Source organism: Narcine bancroftii, chromosome 4 (genome assembly GCF_036971445.1).
Source record: "Narcine bancroftii isolate sNarBan1 chromosome 4, sNarBan1.hap1, whole genome shotgun sequence".
NCBI lineage: Eukaryota > Metazoa > Chordata > Chondrichthyes > Torpediniformes > Narcinidae > Narcine > Narcine bancroftii.
Genome location: NC_091472.1, coordinates 12,650,479 through 12,671,691, shown reverse-complemented (window position 1 = coordinate 12,671,691; position 21,213 = coordinate 12,650,479). Strand labels below are relative to the sequence as shown.

At 40.6% G+C, this 21,213-nt stretch overlaps 1 protein-coding gene and 1 long non-coding RNA gene across 3 annotated transcripts in view; one reads left to right on the top strand and one right to left on the bottom strand.

Moving 5' to 3' along the window:
- Positions 1-21,213, bottom strand: part of LOC138760330 (nuclear receptor-binding protein-like) — a 112,401-nt gene that overhangs the window by 18,531 nt on the left and 72,657 nt on the right. For both annotated transcript variants that reach the window (XM_069930769.1, XM_069930768.1), the window contains one exon: positions 816-899. In XM_069930769.1, coding sequence (XP_069786870.1) covers positions 816-899 — 84 coding nt within the window. The remainder of the gene's footprint in view (positions 1-815; positions 900-21,213) is intronic.
- Positions 1-21,213, top strand: part of LOC138760333 (uncharacterized) — a 130,308-nt gene that overhangs the window by 73,727 nt on the left and 35,368 nt on the right. The window lies entirely within an intron of this gene.

Sequence of the window (21,213 nt, the reverse complement as noted above, 5' to 3'; positions counted from 1 at the left end):
GTCTAAATTAAATACACTTGAAAGTGCAACCCTTCCACCTGGAACTGGTTTAAGGCCTACAGTTCAGCTGGTATACCTTTCCACATAATTCGATGTTTAAAAAAATACAAAAAAGAGAAAGTTGAAAGGATATACAAAAATATCACAGCAACTGACTTCAGGAAAATGAGACTTGTACTATGGATGAAGTATATTTTAGTTATTATCAAAGCAAGAGCACAAAATGAGCTTGCATTATAAAAACTCTATGAGAAATGACAAGCTTTAGTCTACACTTTAACCGAAAGAAACAATTCATTTCTCTTCCCCCTTTGATTGCAATTCCCAAATCTATATAATGAAGTGTTTATAACAATGGTTTACAAACTTTTTCTTTCCTCTCACATCCCACCTTAAGTAATCCCTTACTAATCACAGAGCACCTATGGCAGAAGGATTACTTAAGGTGGGATGTGAGTGAAAAGAAAAAGTTTGAAAACCAATGGTTTATGAGAACAGAGAAATGGAATCCAACACATGGAGCCAAAACATTGTATTTATATTCCATGTGTCATGTAGCTTAATGTGTGAAATCTAACAGGTCATTGTGTTGTCAATATTACATTAAAACAGTTGACAAGCCACAAAATCTTTTACATTTTGTACAGCAAAACTACATTTCTTCTGATTCCCCTTTGCAGGAAATATATTGCAAGAGAAATTAGAAGGTGGTATAAAGCAATAAAATAACCTCTATTCATATTGTAAGCAAAGGATTTTTTTCCCCTATATTTAAAATGAATAATCCACATTGTTGGTGACGATTTGCCCCTTACCTCCATATTCTGGGGCAAAAAAGTGCAGGTTCTTCTGTTCCTCTCGACAGGTTTTCACATGATTATTAATTGTATCAGGCGCAACTGAAAAATAATGTTTAGAGATTAGATGAAACCTAAATAAAAATCTCATACAGTGTTGCAGCTTTATTATTCAATCTAAAAGAGGGAATCAAAATACTGTACAAGCCAGTTTGGTCAATCACCCTCTCCTAGTGAAGCCTCGATTCCTTCCTGTGTACAGACTAAGAGAATTCCAGCATTTTATAAGCTGGTCACTCTTTTCTCAAAACTGTTTTCTCTTTCCAATTGGGTCAATGAGTTGCAGGAGTTCAGGATAACTAAAGCCTAGTTCAAGATGTATACTGAAATACCATCATTTACTTATAATTACATCATTTGATACAGCTCACTGTTGGAATCAAGGGTTGCAATTTAATTTGTGGGGTCTACTGCAGAAAAAGGCGACTTTGGGATTTCAGTTTGGACAGGCACATGGCAAGCTGAGGGGAAAGTCAGAGAACTGAAAAGACTGATATGAAAACAAGAATCTATGGAAATGAGAGCATGTCAGACATCTGGTTGACTGCAGTGAAGGCATGGTACTGCAGAATTTGCAATTTCTTTTGCAATTTTCCTGAACAAAATCAAATTTGTAACTTCAAAATCACCATCTTTATATCAGAATAGAAGCAGAATACATGCAGACCTCTTGTTACACAAGAGTGCTGCTCACGAGAACTTTTGGGCAACCTAGCTGTGCACTAAGACCAGTGATCTAGATCTTTACAGCAAGTCCAGGTACGACCTACGGAAGGCTATCTTAACAGCAGAGGCAATTCTGAGTAAAGTGAGCTGAACATCTTTTATGCTTGCTTTTAAAAGAATTCAATTGTATCATTGAGAATCTCTACAGAAATTGGGCTTTGACACAGATATCACAGGGCTGCCAATTTCAGAACATCTTTCAAGAAGGTGAGCCCTCACAAGGAGGTCCCAATAGCAGGTACCGAAAATCTGTGCCTACCAACTAGCTGGAGTGTTCATAGACATTTTCAATCTCTCAATGCTGTAGTAAGAGGTTCCCACCTGGTTCAATAGGGCATCAATCATAGCAGGGTGAGCTGGCTCAATGACTCACATCCTCTGTAATGAAATGCTTTGACAGGTTCGTCATGGCCAGAATTAACTCATACCAAAGAAAAGACCTGGACCCATTGCAATCGTTCCACAGCAAATACAATCTCACTGGCTCTCCATTCAGCCCTGAATCACCTGGACAACACAATATGTACATCAGGCTGCTTTTCATCTATTACAGCTCAGCTTACAATGCTATCTCCACAGTACTAGTCAGCAGACTTCAAAACCTGGGCCTCTGAACCACCCTCTTTAACTGGATCCTCAACGTCCTAATTGGAAGACCACAGTCAGTGAGGATCGGTAACAACATCTCACTTACAACCAACTCAGGCTCACCTCAAGGAGACGTGATTCCGAGAGAGCATGAGGGGGAGTGGAAGAGAGCACGAGGGGGAGAGCGTGCGAGATGGCGGAAAGAGAACGCGAGAGGAGAGGGGAGAGGAAGAGTGCGCGAGGGAAAGAGCGTGCGAGGGGGAGGGTGCACGAGAGGATGGAACGTGCGAGATGGCAGAAAGAGGAGGCGTGCGAGGGGGAGAGAGCGTGGGAGGAGAGGGAGCATGCGAGATGGTGGAGAAAGAACGCAAGAGGGAGCGCATGATACGGGGAGAGATCGCGTGAGAGGAGGGAGGGGGAGAAGGAAGAGAGAGGAGAGCGAGTGCATGGAGGGGAGGGGGAGGGGAAGAGGTGAGCAGGGAGAGAAAATATGGAGGGGGGGCGCAAACTATCTCCCTCGACCTGTGAGACTGGGAGGTTGACGTTGGGGAACTGGTGGAGAGGGGTTGTGGATCTAAAGGGGGAGGGGAGATGGCATATCTTGCGATTGAAATCCCCTTCACCCACTTTGGATGTGGAGATTCCTGGGAAAATAAATCAGCCACCATCAAAACAAAAGAGACGTGATTCCCAAGGTGGGCATTGCCCTCCCCCCGGGGCTGGTAGAAAGATTGAAGGGGAGGTGAGGAGAAAGGGGGAAGTAAATATTTGCTTGTTTCTTTCTTGATAACGTGCTCTGGACAGGATACACGCCACATTCTTGTATGCAAGGGCCAAGGCTCCAGGTTTGTAAGAATTTCAAATTATCTTCAGGTTGTCATGTACATTTAAATTATGTATTAATATACTGACCTCCTCCCCCCCCCCACCCCACTATTTTTGGCCCCGATGGCCCGATCATGGATCCTCGCCCTGCCCGCCCGCCTATCTATCTCCCTACAGCTGATTCTCTCCCCAACTGCTGATCCTCGCTCCAGTCGCCCAGCCTTAGAGCTCACAATGGTTGATCCTCCCCTTGAACACCCATCGAGCTCCGACGGCTGCTCCTCCTCTCAACTGCCCATCCATCAGGCTCCTGATGGCTGATCCTCACCTTGGCCGCCTGCCCATTGAGCTCCCGATGGCTGGACAGAGAGGAAGTATACAGAAGTGAGAGTGTTCAGCTGTTTGAGTGGTATCACAACAACGTTGCACTCAACATCAGAAAAATTGTGGACTTCAGGACAGGGAAACCAGATGAACACAAACCAGTCCTCACCAAGAGGTCAGCAGTGGAGAGGGTAAAGAGCTTCAAACCTCTCTGAAGATCTATCCAAGGGCTATCATGTCAATGTAACCATGAAGAAACCTCACCAGTAGCTATATTTCGTTAGGAGTCTTTGTAATGTCACCAAAGTCCCTTGCAAATTTGTAAAGATGTATTGTGACGGGCATTCTTACAGGTTGCATCACTGGTATGGAGGTGCCAATGCACAGGACAGGAAAAGGCTACAGAGAGTTGCAAACTTGACCTGTGCCATCATGCACATTAGTCTTCACTCCATTAAGAGGTGGCGTCTCAAGAAAGCAGCCTCTATCATCAAGGTTCACCACCTTCACCTCCCAGGCCATGCCTTTTTCTCACTGCAAATATCAGGAACTAGAAACAGGACCCTGAAGACACGCATCCAACATTACAAAAACAGCTGCTTTCCCCTCCACCATCAGATTTCTGAATGGACAATGAACCTACAGACTTTACCTCATTTTATTCTCTTTTGCATGATTATTAATTTTTTAAATAGGACTATTTTGCAATTTTGCACAATAATACTGCTGTAAAACAACAAATTTTGTGACATGTTCGTGACAATAAACATGATTCTGATTATATCCAAGTCAGAAATGTCAGTTTTCGATAGCGACCTATTGCCCAGAGGACCCCAAAATCCAGCAGCAATATTCACCAAGACAAATGGTTATTTAAACAAAGGTTGTTTTTAATTACCTTTAAACATGAAAACAGAATCACACTTTATCTTATCACTATAAACTTAACCCCCTTCTAATTCTAAGCGCACATGTCTGTAATGTGTGCGCAAGTTCAGAAAATTTATTTGATTCACAGTCCAATCTCATTTCTCACTCCTCCAAGTTTACTGGTTGCAAGCAATTTATACTGTGCACAGAATTGAACATGGATGAAGTTCACCAGGCTTTGGTACTTAAAAAGTAAATGGTTACCACTCACTCAGGAAGTTTCTTGTCAGTTTTCAGAGAGAGAGATTTGTTGTTCGCTGGACACCCACAAGTGATTCCTTTTAATCATCCATTGCAGTGTCTTGCCAAAGAAACTTGCACCATCAGGGGTTTCCAGATAATAACTCTTGCTTTCAGGTCACTTCAGAGTTCATTTTTGTTTCTCTATTTCGAGTGAAATGTTAAGCAGCCAGTCCTCTCTTCTTATATGAACCACAAGGGCTTTGACCAGGCTGAACTAAGAATTCACAACCTGTCTTCAAAATAGAGGTTTTCCACAAGCTTTCCAGCTTGTCCTGTTCCAGTCCCAGCTACTGCCAACCATAAAACTGCAGAATTGATCTCTCTCTCTCTACTCAGAGAAAAAGCCTGTTCAACTCTCCTGCTTGCAAAACCATAGGACTCTTTTAGAACAGCAAAAGCACTCCCAGAATGCCTGCTCCTCCAAGTTCTTTCATCTATTGCTTTTCAAAACAACAGTCCATTAGTGGAGTCTCTTGGGCACTCTCCAAAGTTTTTGCAGAGGCTCTCGGAGCCAGGACAGACTGGACAGAGCTCTGGCATTTTCAATGAGATCTGTTTTCAAGTGTTTGTATGTGACCTACACTAAAAACCTACCCTAATTTATCTCCCAAAAACATATCTATAATCTGTCACACTTTACATAATCTTGCTCAAATCCTTGCACTTTACGGAATTATTTTAATAAAGAGATACATCACAGTCACAGGCCTTTCTGGCCACGACTCCGTGCTGCCAAAATATGTCTATGGAGTGCCTGGAGAAAACCCAAGCAGTCACAGGGAGAATGTACAAACTCATTAAAGACTGCACCGGAGTTGAACTCCAATCCTGGCGCCATAATAGTATTGCACCAACTGCTATGCACATTTCATTTCTACCCATAATTAAACTCATGGAATATGGAATGGTATGTAGTCAAGAAAATCGCATTACATTTAATTAGCACTCTTAAAATGTATGCTTAAAGTGGCATTTCTCCAAATCAGATCTCCCATTACACAAGGAGCTCCTGTATATACTTCAACCAAAGACAGGGGTATATACTTCAACCAAAGACAGGGATATTTACTGCACTATGATTTTGTGTTCTGCCATTACTCCAAAATTAGCCAATCTAATAGGAATATCTAAATTGCCACAGATCTTCATTACAAATTTAATCTGCAGGCAATATCTTCCCACCTGAAACCACTCCCCACCTGAAACCACTCCCCACCTGAAACCACTCCCCACCTGAAACCACTCCCCACCTGAAACCACTCCCCACCTGAAACCACTCCCCACCTGAAACCACTCCCCACCTGAAACCACTCCCCACCTGAAACCACTCCCCACCTGAAACCACTCCCCACCTGAAACCACTCCCCACCTGAAACCACTCCCCACCTGAAACCACTCCCCACCTGAAACCACTCCCCACCTGAAACCACTCCCCACCTGAAACCACTCCCCACCTGAAACCACTCCCCACCTGAAACCACTCCCCACCTGAAACCACTCCCCACCTGAAACCACTCCCCACCTGAAACCACTCCCCACCTGGTAACACCAACATTTAAGTCTTTCATCCCAACTATTTAAAAAGTTGCTAATTTATAAATAGCTGTGTAATTTCTTAACATGAGTAAGTCATTCTCATCACCAATGTATTTCAAGCTCCCATTTTAGTACCAGTTCAGAATGTCACTCATTATTAATACAAAATTAAGGTAAAATGAACAAGCATTCACTCAACATCCACTTATCAAAACAGGCTGTGCATCCACAAACCAGAGGGAAATTAAAATTATGGTGTAATATTAAATATCAAGTGTTGGAAATAACTGTATTCCTAAACTGTAAAAGTGTCTTTCTGCAGCCTTTTTAATTTTACTAAATACACAGGCATCACCAAAAAGCTCAGACTGGTATTCTGTCATAAGTGTCATCTGGAAGGTAAATGATGAATGATTCGTAAATAATGGCTCCAATGAATGAATGAATGCCAAGTTCTATAAATTCCCTTGTATAGGAATTTGGACAATCAACTAGACAGAAATAGGATTTCCCCAAGACCTAGCCCACAATCTGAATCAGCCATGGCTAAAACACAAAGGTAGAGGCCAAATTTTCTGTGTTGCTGATCATTTCCCATTTTCAAAGCCTCCTCACAACTATGACAGAAGGATGTTCTTTGTATGAATAGAAAAAGATCTCTTCGTATAATGGAGAAAAATGTTGGAGAACTCAGCAGGTCAAGCAGCATCTCCAGGTGAAAGAGAGCAATCAATGTTTCAAGCTGATACTTTGAGGACTTGGAGTTTTGACTCTAAGGTCCTTGAAGTTTCATCTCGAAACAGTGACTATTCTTTTTCGCCCACAGATACTGCTTGAACAGAGATCCTCCAACTGACTATGTTTGGATTCTGCAGTCTCTTGCATGTCACCAGGGAGAATGCTTGAATAACACTCCATACCCTGGCTTTGCCTGTTCCATCTAAAAATGCATGGCAGCATTTTTTTTTGGCCATCACTCCATTGATTACAGACACACACATGAAAGGAGGGCCAATAAATTAGCAACAATTCACATACTACCCTAACTTAGAGCATATATAGCCTCCTTTATGGCCACTGAGTCAAAACCCTGGAGCATGCTACTCAGCATCTAGAATTCTGGCGGCACTGACCACTGACCTGAGTTAGTATATTTCAAGACAGCAGCCCAGAACCTGCTTGAGAACAAATGAGGTTCAACAATATTAGCTTGCCTTGCTGATGACATCTATGCCCAGATTTAATTCAACCCAGTTAACATTTGCAGTGTCTATGCTTCCTAAGGAGGTTTAGGAGGGCAAGGCTACAGGCCTTAATCTTGACATTTTACAAATGAGTGCATCCTGTCTGGGTGCATCATTGCGTGGTGTGGTAGCTTAAAGCATTAAGGGGGAGGTACAGGAGCATCAACATTTTACAAATGAGTGCATCCTGTCTGGGTGCATCATTGCGTGGTGTGGTAGCTTAAAGCATTAAGGTGGAGGTACAGGAGCATCAAAATCAAGACTGCCAGGCTGGGAAATCTTCCAGCAGGCCTTGAGATTGATGAACGGTATCCTGTAACTGAGTAAATCATTAAAAAAAAGATACATTTTTAATTATGCCTTCATGTATGTATATTATCATGTGCTGTGTATTGTGGGTGTTTGTGTGTGCACCGTTGTCCAGAACAATCGCTTGTTTAGTCTGGTTGTATATGTATAGTCAGATAATTAAACTTGAACCTTGATCTAAACATCCAAGTCTGACCTCACCAGCAAGGCATCAATATATTTTGGCCACCCGCTGTTATCATTATTGCAACTTATTTTAGATGTGACCTTGAGGAGCACCAAGAAAAAAGTGACACTGCCATCGTTCAGGTCCCCTGCCATTCGACGTGGGCAATCGTGTCTCTCCGTCCATCCTGGTCTCTGACCCTCCAAATTGTAGTTGTTGCTGCCCCTGTTTGACATTGGCCATGTTTTAAAATATATTGCATCACATTCCATTTCCAATTCAACAAGATACTTAGAATCAGGAAGCTCTAAAATTAATGCAAGTTATTGTTCATTGATTTTAAAGAATCATTATGGCCTAAACCATAGTCATTATAAACCATGCACAGAATCAATGGACTGGATAAAGACAAATTAGACCCTTAAAGTTAATTGAAGGAAATTCATGATGTTTTTACCTTACACTCTTCAATGCCAAAGTGCAAAATTAGTAATTTTTCATTCGTTAGGAAGCAAGAACTCAAGTAGAAAAAGAACAAAAGCAAAAGTAACCCGCGAGATGGAAGGTCAACAATGGGGAAAAAAAATCAAATGAATCTCTTTCCAACTTGCATTATGGTTAACAATTTCAAGCTGAATCCTGATCAAAAGAATTCTCCTTCCATCAAGCATTTTTTAGCATTCATATTCAAGGAACCTCTGCCGAACACAAAATGCCTCATTCAGAAAGCCTACAGAAGGTTCTAGTTCTTCTCCACTGTACTCAATATTTTGTTAATCATCTTCAAAACATTAGAGGGTAGTAAAAATACAATTTCTTATAAGTTGAGGTGCATGTGTAATACATAATGCTAGAGTTAATATAGCTATGTATCTTCAAGGTCATGTTAATTGCTTAAAATAGGGACAAATCAAATCACCTCGATACCAGCTGCTCAAGATGTTTCTCTTTTCATTGTTAGAAAATCGCAGCAAGAATGCTCACACATAAATTAAAAAGTCATCTGTTCAGTCATATTTTGCTGATGTAAATACTCCAATAGATTTTCAAAACATAACTTAAAAATTTAATTAATTTTATGAAGTTTCATGTCAATTTATAGAGGAGCCACATCCCAAACTCAACACATTCATCTAATCTTCAAAAGCATCAAAACTAAAAAAAAAAGACAAAAAATGGATCCATTCCCCCACTGCGATGTAAAATTGAACAAAAACTGGCCATTTGTTCCAGGAACATGAGTATTTAGCTCCAATTTGCCACTACAGTAAAATATTGAAAATCTATCAATTTTTTTGAACACTTGGTCATCATAATTCCCATTCAACATTAAATATTATCAGTTCCCAAAGGCATGTATAGTTCTGAATGTTAAACACATTATCAAAATATTTACTGCACTTGCATGCTGTGTGTACAGAGAATAAGAAATTGAAAATATTTTTGAAACATCACACTCAAAGCTCACCTATTTCTCTCATTTAGCTACACTCGACCTTACAAGATGATATTTCTCAGTGATATTTCAGAAGTACCTTGTTAACCAGTGAAATGCCAAGGTTCTGAAAAGTACTCATTTGGCATTTATACACAGAAACTTTGGAATTATTCCAATAAAAAATTAGCATACTTACCTGTGTTCACGGAGTTTGTCAGAGGAGGAACGTCATATTCATTAGGCCTGTTTCTTAGTGTGGCTGTGGTCAATTTACACTGCAGCCACTCCATAAAAATGTGTAGGGGTATGAGTGGCAAAATTAGGATCGAATTTGGATTAAAAATTTCCATCCCAACATTTTTACACTGTCACTGGAGCAAAAATTTTCTGCGGTTCAGTGTAGGAGTATTTATTAATTCAATTTATGGAAGGGATGCATTCCTAGAAAATATTTAAGTGAATTAAGATAGCTGGCCAAAATTCAAGTGCTTGCTACATTGCAATAATGTGCCAAGAAATTGTTTGCATTGAAAAACAGTGTAATAAATCAAAATCCTGTTCATTGAACATTCAGAAATTAAGGACTATATTTGCAGTCTCATCATTTTACCCATCTTCAGAAGGAAGAAGACAACAAACACTACAAAACCAAATATCTGTCTGTTCTCCTGACAGCACATTTTTTGTATTATGACCGTTGTAGTGGCAGCCAACGGGTGGGACTTCATGATCAAATTGCCCTCATGATTCTGCGCTAAGATGGCGTTGGACCCCCTTCATCTTAGGGACCAAGTCAGCAGACTGGGGAATGCGTTGGGAGCATCGTGACATCTCTTCCTGTTTCGGGACGGCTGAACTGAAAGTGACATAAAAGTTGCCTGTAAAACTGACCACAACTTGAGACGGATGTTTTGCTTGTAGCTCTGCCCTTAAGGTGCCACATTGGTGACCCCGCTGGTTCAAATGTCTCAGAACCCTACACAATGGCAGATGAACCAGCTCTGAGTGCCGTTACCATTAAGTTGCCAATGTTCTGGCCACACAGACCATGTACATGGTTCATCTAAACAGAGGCACAAATCCACCTCCGCAATATTACCATCAGAGCTACAAAGTTTTGGTACATCTTCACGTCGCTAGATGAGGAGTCGGCCACTAAAAGTTGAATTGTTCCTGAGCGACACTCCAGCAGATGGTGAGTACGAGGCAGGTCAAGACCCACTTCCCATGATCCAAGCTGGAAAGAGGGACATGTTTCCTCAATCGAGATAAACTCAGGGACAAGTTCCCCTCCAAGCTAATGACAGAAATGCTAGCCGATGGAAACTCCCAGTGCCTGATCTTCAAAGCCATCTTTTTTACAGTGCCTCCCCCACGATATCGCTTTGTTCCTGTCCGATGCAGATTTTTCTGACCCTCATGCAGTAGCAGCTGAGGCAGACAGACTGTACAGGATTCCCAAGACCTCTGTCCATGCCTCCAACACAGTTGGAGCAGTCCTGGAACAGTGAGTCAATGGCCACTGGCAGCCACTCACCTTTTTCAGCTGCCATCTACTGCCCCCAGAACTTAAATACAGCGCCTTCGATCAGGAACTGTTGGCGCTTTATCTGGCCGTGAAACACTTCTGCCATTTCTTAGAGGGATGGTAGTTCATTGCATTTACCAACCACAAACCCCTCAATTTTTCCCCATCAAAAATCTCAGACCCATGGATAGTGAGACAACAGCGACATCTGTCTTTCCTTTCAGAATTCATTTCTAACATTTGACATGTTGGGGAAAGACAATGTTGTTGCAGACGCCCAGCAGGAGGATGCAGAGGTGCAAACTTACCGGACCATAATTACAGGACTCCAGTTGAAAGAAATCAAAATGGGCCCAAGAGACCACACTGCTCTGCGACTTTTCCCACAGGTAAACCCTGGCTATAGTACCAACAATGTGGCTCATAAGACTTTTTGACCAGGTACACGGGCTGTCTCACCCGTCGATACAGATGACAATGAAACTTATGAAATCCAAGTTTGTTTGGCATGGATTAAAAAACAAGTCTCCCAGTGGGCAAATATCTGCCTATCTTGTCAAAGGGCCAAGGTCCACAAACACACCAAGAGCCTGGTTCAGGACTTTCCCCCAACCACGCAGAGGTTCCAACATGTTGATATCATTGGACCTCTGCCCATATCACACGGCCACAGATACATCCTCACTATGGTTGATCAAATCACCCGCTGACTGGAAGTCGCACCCATGGTTGATATAAAAACCAAAACTTGCGCCAGGACTTTCCTAACTACCTGGATAGCATGTTGTGGGGTACCAGTGCATATACCTCCGACAGAAGTGTGCAGTTTACTTTGACACTGTGGGCCGCCTTGTCACACCTCTCCGGCACCTGACTCCATTTCACCTTGGCCTACCACCGCAGTCCAACAGACTAGTGGAGCGTTTTCACAGACACCCAAAACTGGCACTGCATACACGACTCACAGGACCACAGTGGCTGGAGGCGCTATCCTGGGTGATGCTGGGGATACGGACCCCTCCAAAGGAGGACTTGCAAGCTTTGTCAACTGAGCTGGTTTACGGTACGCCCATGTTAGTGCCAGCTGACATTCCACCATCGCCCACCAGTACTGACTCCACAGCATCGGACAAGCTTCCATGCTTGCGCCAGTGACTGGGGCGTTGGCCCAATTCCAGTCACAAGACACAGCTCAGCACCCACGGACGTACCAGTGGACCTCAACTCAGTGGACTGTGTTTGTCCGCCACCCGACACAGGGAACACAGCTGCAGCACCCCTACATCGGTCCGTACAAAATGCTGAAAAACAACGGATTCGCCCTGCTCTTGGACATTGGGGCAAACGTGAACTTTATACCAGGGACTGACTCAAAACCAACCATATGGGCACAGCCCAGCCTGTTCTGTTTCCATCTCCATGTTGCTGTGGTCACCACCCCACCCCAAACAACCAAAGTGCCAGACTATTGTACCAGGTGACGATTCTTTTGGGGGGGGGGGGGGGGAAGCTGAGGGAATATTGTAGCGGCAGCCAAGGGGCAGGACTTCATGATTGAATCGCCCCCATGATACCGCCCGACCATGCATTCCGGGATCTGCGCTAAGATGGCGCTGGACCCCCTTTGTCTCGGGGACAAAGTCAGTAGACTGAGGAATGTGTCACGAGCATGGTGACGTCACTTATGGTTTTTGGACGGTTGAACTGGAAGTTGCCTGTAAAACCGATTAAAGCAGTTTTTGGCTGAGCACATCTTGAGTCGGATGTTTTGCTTGTAGCTCTGCCCTTAAGGAACATTTATTTTTTCCCCACCATCTTTTTTCTCTTATCTATTATGTTTTAAGTAGCTTGGAATCTACACTGCATCTTATACTTGTTTATGACAATAAAAACTTCATAATTCCAATTCCATCTGCCAACTAACATTGGCCTTTTTTAAAACAGTGACAAAACATACAGATTGGAATGAGGATTTTCACTGAGTAATTAAGCAATGGAAAATAAGGCAAATCTCCTCTGAACAAAGGAGTTTAAGGGGATGTTTAATTAAGGTTGTACAAGAAGAGCTGTTTCTAAAATCTCAAAATTGGATGTTCTAAAATCACGACCACAGATTTAGTTTTGAGTAGTTTTTTTTGGGGGGGGGAGGGAGAAGAGAGAGAGAAAACATGCTAACATAAATCTTGGTTGTTATTTGTAATAAAAATGATGCAAATACATTTAAATCGAGGCTTTCTGAATGGAAATGCATGGACAAAGGATGGTCAATAATCTGCAGAGGTGCTGCACCATCATCTGTGTCGTCTCTGCTAAGGCAATAAACTGAGGCTCTTTTTTTGTTGTGAACACAAAAAAAGGAGCCCTGGGAACCAATTCAAATAAGGGCAGTGATAGTCATCCCATTCTTGACCTTGCTCATCTTTCAACTAAAGAGATCTGGTCATTACCATGCTGTTAGTCAGGTGTGCAAATCCTGCAATTTGTACATCTCCAATGTTGGCTCCACTTCACTAAGAACTGATTGGTTGCAATATGCTTTGAACAGCAATATTTGAAACACGCTCCATCTATCCAATTGAATCATTTATAAGTTTTTAGACGACACTACAATCTTGGGCTGAATATCAAACAAGGATGAAAGGGGGTGGGGGGAAGAGAGAGAGAGAGTTTTACAGTTCTACAGTTCAGCAGCAGCAACTGGGACTGGATCAGGACAAGCTGGCAAGCTTGTGGAAAACCCCATTTGGAAGATGGGTTGTGAGGGCTTAGTTCAGCCTGGTCAAAGCTCTTGTGGTTCATGCAAGAGGAGAGGACTGGCTGCTTAATGTTTTACTTGAAATAAGGGAAACAAAAAGGAACTCTGTAGAGACCTGAAAGAAAGAGATTATCATCTGGAGAACTCTGAGGGGGCAAGTTTCTTCAGCAAGACACTGAAGAGGCTGATTAGAAGGAATCAGTTGTGGGTGTCCAGTCTCTCTCTGAAAACCAACAAGAACCTTCCTGAGTGGTAACCATTTACCTTTCAAGCACCAAAGCCTGGTGAAGATTCATAAATGTTAAATTCTGTGCACAGTATAAGAATTGCCTGCAACCAGTGAACTTGGAGGAATGAGAAGTGAGATTGGACTGTGAATCAAAGAACTTCTCTAAACTTACACACACACATTACAAGCACGTGCGCTTAGAATTAGAAGGGGTTAAGTTAGGTTATTTAAGTCAGTAGTGATAAGTTAAAGTGTGATTCTGTTTTCATGTTTAAAAATAATTAAAAGCAACTTTTGTTTAAGTAACCATTTGTCTTGGTGAATACCTATTGCTGTTGGGTTTTGGGGTCCTCTGGGCTCTTAACATTTTCTTAACTTTTACACCTGCATCTTAGAAAGTCTCCTGTCCGATGCATCACAGCTTTGTGTGAGAACTGCTCTACCCAATTCTGTACAAAATTGCAGTCAGTTGTGAACATGGCTCAGGCTATCATGCAAACAAACTTTCCTTTCATGAACTCTGTCTATACCTCCTGCTGTCTCAGAAAAGCTGCCAATTTCAGGGAGTCATCCCTCCCATCGAACTCTCTTCTCTCCCTTTTGTCAGGCAAAAGATACTTAAAAACACAAACCCCCCCAGATTCAAAAACAAATTATTTCCTGGACCAATTAGACTAAATAGATCTGTACTTGAATCTGTACTTTTCTCTATAACCTGCATTATGCTTTTGTTCTTGATACCTTGAATTATTTAACTTACTCTAAGATTTTAACTTTTTTTTGGCATTATCACACTACATGCTGTACAAATTGGCTTGAGATGAGAGTTTCTTGTCATCAAGAAAGTTCTTGCTGCATTTACAGAGGTATGCAAAAGTCACCAAAACATTAAGTAGAAATTAAATTACCACACAATAGCAAGAAAAAAGAAAATAAATAGCCAAAGTTGCATTTAGAGCAAAAAAAGAGACGTTACAATAGCAACGTGCCTGGATACCACGAAAAGCAGCATTTTACTGTATTTCTGTGCAATCATTGCTGAGCAAATTCCATTCAAAAATACAAGTCCCTTTTCAACCAATTTTGTGGAGACGTAACTTCTAATATATAGGATTCTAAAGTAACACAACTGTAAGATCAGGAAAATGCTGCAAAACATTGAAACTAAAATAGCCGATTTTGGCATCTCATTTTTTGTTATCTCTTCTAGAAATTAGCTGTTTATGGTTTTGGTACAAGTTTCTGAGAAATACAAATCAATAAATTGAATGAAAACAATGCAAATTAACAAGAGATCTGAAGCACCTTCTGCTAGTGAAGGTGTCATCCATACCTCCAAGACAAAAAATGGTTAAGAGGGGAAGGTGTTTTCTTGCAGAGGGTGGTAGGCATTATTAGAAATAGCAACATTTACAATTTTTAAATGGATATTTGGTTAGAAACCTGATGAGGAAAGGTTTATAGGGATATAGCCTGAATACAGGCATATGGGATTAGCTTAGAGTCTGCAGGCACCATGATTGAAGTAAAAACACAATGCTGGAGAAACAGCAGGTCAACCAGTGTACTTTTTGTAGCAAAGATAACCACATTTTGGGCTTGAGCCCTTTATCTAGGTGTTAATGGAATTCATCAATGGGATTAGTTGAGACAGACAACTTGATCAGTACGAAAGAGTTGTGCTGAAGAGTGTTTCTGTGCTGTGATATTTTCAATACTTCCAATGACGAATTCATGAACTATTTTACCACTTAGAAACAAAAAACTTACAGCTGAAATGACTTTGTACTTTCATTTATATGGCTTCTTTCACATAGCAAGTCCCAAAGTACTTCACAACTTGAGATGCTTTTGAAATTATTATTTTAAACAACAAAATGCCTGATTGTCCAGCAAAGTATCCATAATGATATAAGTAATTACTGCTTACAGCTGTTTGGGGAAAACAGTATTTGTCAGAAAGAATGGACTGGTGGGGAATCATTTGTATAGCTGAGAATCTTCTTAAATGGCAGACAGGGATTAAAAAAAATAATCACACTACATTTCCTCTTGGAATTCAATTTCATGCCTGCTGGCCATGTTAACCTGTCTTCTTCAGATATTAGATTAAAGTTTGGTTTTGGGGAGTGGCAATGAGAAATTTATTTGCATTTTTGTTAAACTCATTACTGAGAATTCTTCCACTCTCCCAACTGATGTAATTGTAAAAGGTTGACAAAGAAACATAACAGGACACATTTTTAAACTTGGGATGCATTATGAAAATGTGAAATGCCAAGGGCTTGAAATATCCATTATAAAAGGTATGATGATGAATTATGGCCAAGACATGACAAAATGAGTACATGGTTTAAGGTCACAATGGATCCATGCTTCCTTCCTCCAATGTATCTTTTCAAAATAACTGTTGCTTTTCATCATCTGCTACAAGAGATTAGATAACCAAATATAGTGAAAGGGAGAATTAAAGATTTTAAGCAACTTAAGCCAAGATCTAAAAACTAAGCTACAGCTCATTTGTAATTAAGAATTATCATTATCAATTACCACAATTTAGAAAAGAAAATCTCAAAGTTTTCAAGTCATACAGTATTTTGTTGATATAAACACAAGTTTGTGCTTCTAGTCAATATGAAAAATCAAAGAACAGTTTGTCTTCAGATGCCACCTGATCTACCAACAATTTCCAGTATCATCTCTTTATAGTTCAGTATCAGCAGTATTTTACTTTAAAATGCAATATTCTATTTTAATCAGGTTGTGTACCTGATTAATGGTTGAATTAGTGACTTGTTGGACATATTAACCATAACACATTGTGACTGCCAAATGTCACAGGAGCTTCTGTATTTATTAAAAAAGCTTTAAGTTGTCACTTTATAGAACTCAACTCATTTTAAAACTTTCTAAAAAGCTCCAGATAAAGCAACAGCGTTTGGTAGTGTAAATACATGCACTCATGCAAGAGCTAAGACTGCTAAGCATTCCCAACATAAATTGGTCACACTGTCACATTTAAAAGCTAAAGACAAACAAAACAAAACACAGTCACATCACAGGAGCCGAGAAGTTTCTCACCATTAGCAAATATCCTATGAAAGACTGTTCGCAACAGAGCGGCCGTAAGCGGGAAATAAAACAAGAAATTGATGAGTGATGGAACAGCAAGCATTCACAAATACAAACAGCTGGGTTAGAACCACCAGAAGCTTCAAACAAGACACTGCCTTTACTTTAGTTAGATGAAACGAAGGTGGGGAGGAGCTTGAAAGGGGTGGGAAGAGAAGAAAAGGCAAGAGAGACAGAGGGAGAAGGAGGCCAAAAGGGGGGAAAAAAAGGAATAGGTCAAGGAGTGAAGAATTTGTCCAGCTCACTTTTTCTTAACTTAGAAATTCCTCGTGAATTTCAGCCTGAATTTACAAGAGGATATCACTTACCATAATCAGGATCAAAAGGAGATGGATTCCACGGTCAAACTTGTTTTGCATTGCTACCAAAATTGCTCTCTTTAATTACAGAAAGAATAGAGAACAGGGCCAATAAAAGAGTGTGTAAAACTATTATTTTATAGTTTAAAATCCATGAAATTCTGGGGATTTTCTATGTGTATAATAAGTTCATACTTCAGGCATTAATAAATCGAACTTGAGTGAAATCTGACTTTCTCATTCCCACATCAAAAACTTTCCAACTTTGGATGAAGAGAATGGAACTATTTGCCCAGAAATAGACACGAGGTGTGCTGCGAACATGTGCAGGTTGGAAATTGTCCTCATTTTTGATGGACACAGACAGTTAAACAGAATTTAATTATTTGCCATTTGGAATGACGAATGATGAAGAATCATAACGAATAAGAGATAATCTGCATATTTTGTTTATTAGTCATAATATGCAAAACATTAAACATACCCTATCTCCGGAAATATAATTTTCCTGGTGAATGTATGGACCAATTCTAACAGCATTGTTCAAAACAATGGTAAATAAAACCAGACCCAAAAAACCAGATAGAACCAGATTGAAATGCAGAATTGCAATTGTATCAGTGGAAATGACAGATTCAGCTTTACAGGCAGCAAAGTGGTGGAACAGATACTTCTGATGTTGGACAGTCTAGATCTCGATTCCATTTGGACTTTAGTAGCTGTGACTACAAGAGATCCTCTCCCCTTCCCCAGATGCATTAATTTCCTCAAACATCCTAAAGTCAGGAATACGCGAGAGGAAGAATAGATTGATGAGATTGTTTGGAGCCAGCTTAAAAGAGATGGATGGGTTGAATAACCTCCTTCTAATCAAGTAGAACTGGTTGTCAAGTATTGGTAGGCTGGCATAATTTCTGCGGAACGTACAAGATGGAGGCAGTTGGTTCTAGACCCACAGCTAATATTTGAAATGATTGACTCTTTTTATAAAGAAGAGCAGCAACCTAAAAAGATACAAATATTCACTGATTACCATAGAGGAAGACATTGCCCTCCAGGTTTCACATTTCACCTTGGACATCAATGCAAAATTTGGTCTGTTTGAAAGGATTATAAGGAATTTTCATATACCAGGTCACTTCAGTGGCTTTCACATGCAGTTATGGCACAGATAGGATAGCAGATAGTACAACACTATTACAATGTCCTGGGTTTGAATCTGCTACTGTCTGTAAGGAGTCTGTATGTTCTTCCCGTGCTTATGCAAGTATCCTCCCATCTTTTAAAATGGAATACTTCGGCAGCTCAGACTCATGGGCTGGAAGGGCCTGTAACTGTGTTGTTATGTCCTAACTGAATTTTTAAAAAATAATTCAAATTGATGAGAAAGTTATCTCACCAATCAAGCAAACAGCATTAGAGGATTGAAAATTAGCAACAACTGAATGTAACTCCCATCATATAAAAGTTTTCAATCACCCCATTCTAATTCAAACACTGAGAATAGGCCTTGAACAACAAAAAGACTGACACTGGAAAATAAGACATTTAAACATGCATATTGAAAGCTCACTAGGTTTCTTATGCATTTTGATGATCAAAAAGCCAACTACAGACAAACAGACCAACAACGCTCTTTAACTGAGAGAATTGGCCAAAAATAGATTTTCCGCAGAAAAGGGTACCAATAGAAATCGTGCTCACGGAGCCTCTCGATTGTTCAGTAAATGGTTCATACAAAAAGAACCTGCTACTCCCACCTTCACCAAACCCTCAAATATAAAACAGTGAATGTGGCACCTTTCAAACCATTATTTAGATGTTCCAAATTGTTCTATAACTAATCAAGTCTTTCCGAAGTTTAGGCATGGTTGGTTGTAATCTCAGAAACAAGACAGCCAAGTTATCACTTTATGGAGCTTGTTGTGTGCACTGTCCAGGTTTCCTTAAAAAAGTTGTTGGATTAAAATATCAGCCAGAACCAGAAAAAAGGCCTCTTCACATTTCTTTGATGTTTCCTTTGCTCACCTATGAGAGGAAGAAACAAGACACTGCCAGTCCTAATTTCTGTACACTTTCAAACAGCTAAGAAGCCTGGACATTCAAATAGAGGTTTGGGAGTTCACAGATGAGGCACCAATGTGGCTGAACTTTCACCGCCTTTCAGTATTCTAACAAGTCACAGTGCCCGAAATTAACAAGTAAAAACAAATATGGATAGACCACGTGGCAGTGACTTGGTTATTTTGTCTCTGTCAAAGGTTTAAGGAAGTGTAGTGAATTAATTCCCCAAATCCTTGTGATGAACTTCACAGACTTCAATACATTGAACGAACTCAGATGAGCAATACCTTGAGAATCCTACACTTGGTCACACTCTTCAAAGTCCAGATTTATTGTCAGAGAACATACATGACATTGTATACCACCCCGAGATTCTTTTATCCTGTGGGCCAGGCAGAACTTCTACTCTTCGGCAGTGGGGAAAAAACCTGTACTCAAGTAAAGCCATGTACACAAAAGAGAAATGCAAACAAACTGTTCAATATAGAAAATAAATATTCAATAATAAATATTGTCCAAAGTAAAAGTCCTTAAACATGTCTTGGATTAAGTTTGCTGTTTAGGAGTCCAATGGTGGAAGGGTGTCCACTGTTCCTGAACCCGGTGATGCAAGTTTTGTGGCACCAATACCTCTTTCCTGATGGCAACAGTGAGAACATAACATGTCCTGGGTGGTGTGGATTCTTGATGATTGCTGCTGCTCTCCTGATGGCAGCATTCCAAGTAGGTTTTCTCCTTGGTGGGGAGAGTTTTGCCTGTGATATACTAGGTTGGGTCCGCTACCTTTTGCTCAGAGGTATAGGTGCCCCCATACATTCTGCCAAATTGTAAAGACACAGAGGCATACAATCAGAAGTTACCAATATTCACCTTGTGCACCATGAAGCATTGGTGATGTTAAATACAAGAGAACATACCAGTTGCTTCCCATTCAGCTAACAATCAGAATTCAATGTTCAATGACATTTGAAAGCAATACTGAATAAAACAGAGAAAATGAACTTCAAATGGAGATTTCGGGGTCCAGGAGTGGTACTACATGAACCACTAGAGACCAGCACTGCCACAAAGGTTGCACAACAAAGAACCACAGCACAAGGCTTCTGCAAACTTGGTACAATCTCTCCATGTATCAAGATGATCACTGCATAGCCCTTATGGAGATGAAGAGTGCCAAATGTATTAGGTGAATCTAACACCTTGACGCATGGCATTGACAAGATATTGGACCAATGGCAATACAAATCCTCTGACTTGATTTGCATGCCACTCACCTTATTCCTGTAACCACTGGTAATCAATGGCTGCACTACCATTTGCAAGAACTGCAACAAATGACACAACTTCTTCAACAGCGCTCCTTATCTACACAACTTTAAGGAACAAATGCAACATGGAAATTGGAACATTATCTACAAGATCCCAAGTCACACATCTGCTCAACTTGAAAATATTACAATATCGAACATTTACAGCACTCTTCAGGCTCTTCAGCCCATGAAGTTATGCTAACCTATATAAAGCTACCCCACAACAACCCAATTTTTCACCACCTCACACCCACAACCTTCTATTTTGCTTGCATATTATTAGCATTCCTTCTTGGTTACTGGGCCAAAAGCCAAGAATTTTCTTCCCAATTTTGGGAGTACGTTCACATGAATAAAGCAATGCAAGAAACCTGTTGACTAACCAGATTTAAGGTTAAATGGCAACAGTTATGATGTCCAGATCTTGAATATTGACACAAAAATCTGAGAAATCAGTACAGCAACATAAAAATATATAGCTGAAGCAAGAAGGGCCTGTTTTTCCATTCTGTAATTTGACAATTTCTCCAATGGTTTTGAATTATCCCTGCACTAAGAAAAAAGAGAGGGAGAAAACATCCTGAGATGGGTGGCCATCAACCATCAATAAATTGTGAAGCAAGTCTTGTTTCTGACATACTGAATAGCCAAATCTGTACAATTTTTAGGTTTGCAAACATTGGGCTAAATGGATTCCAAATAATCATCTT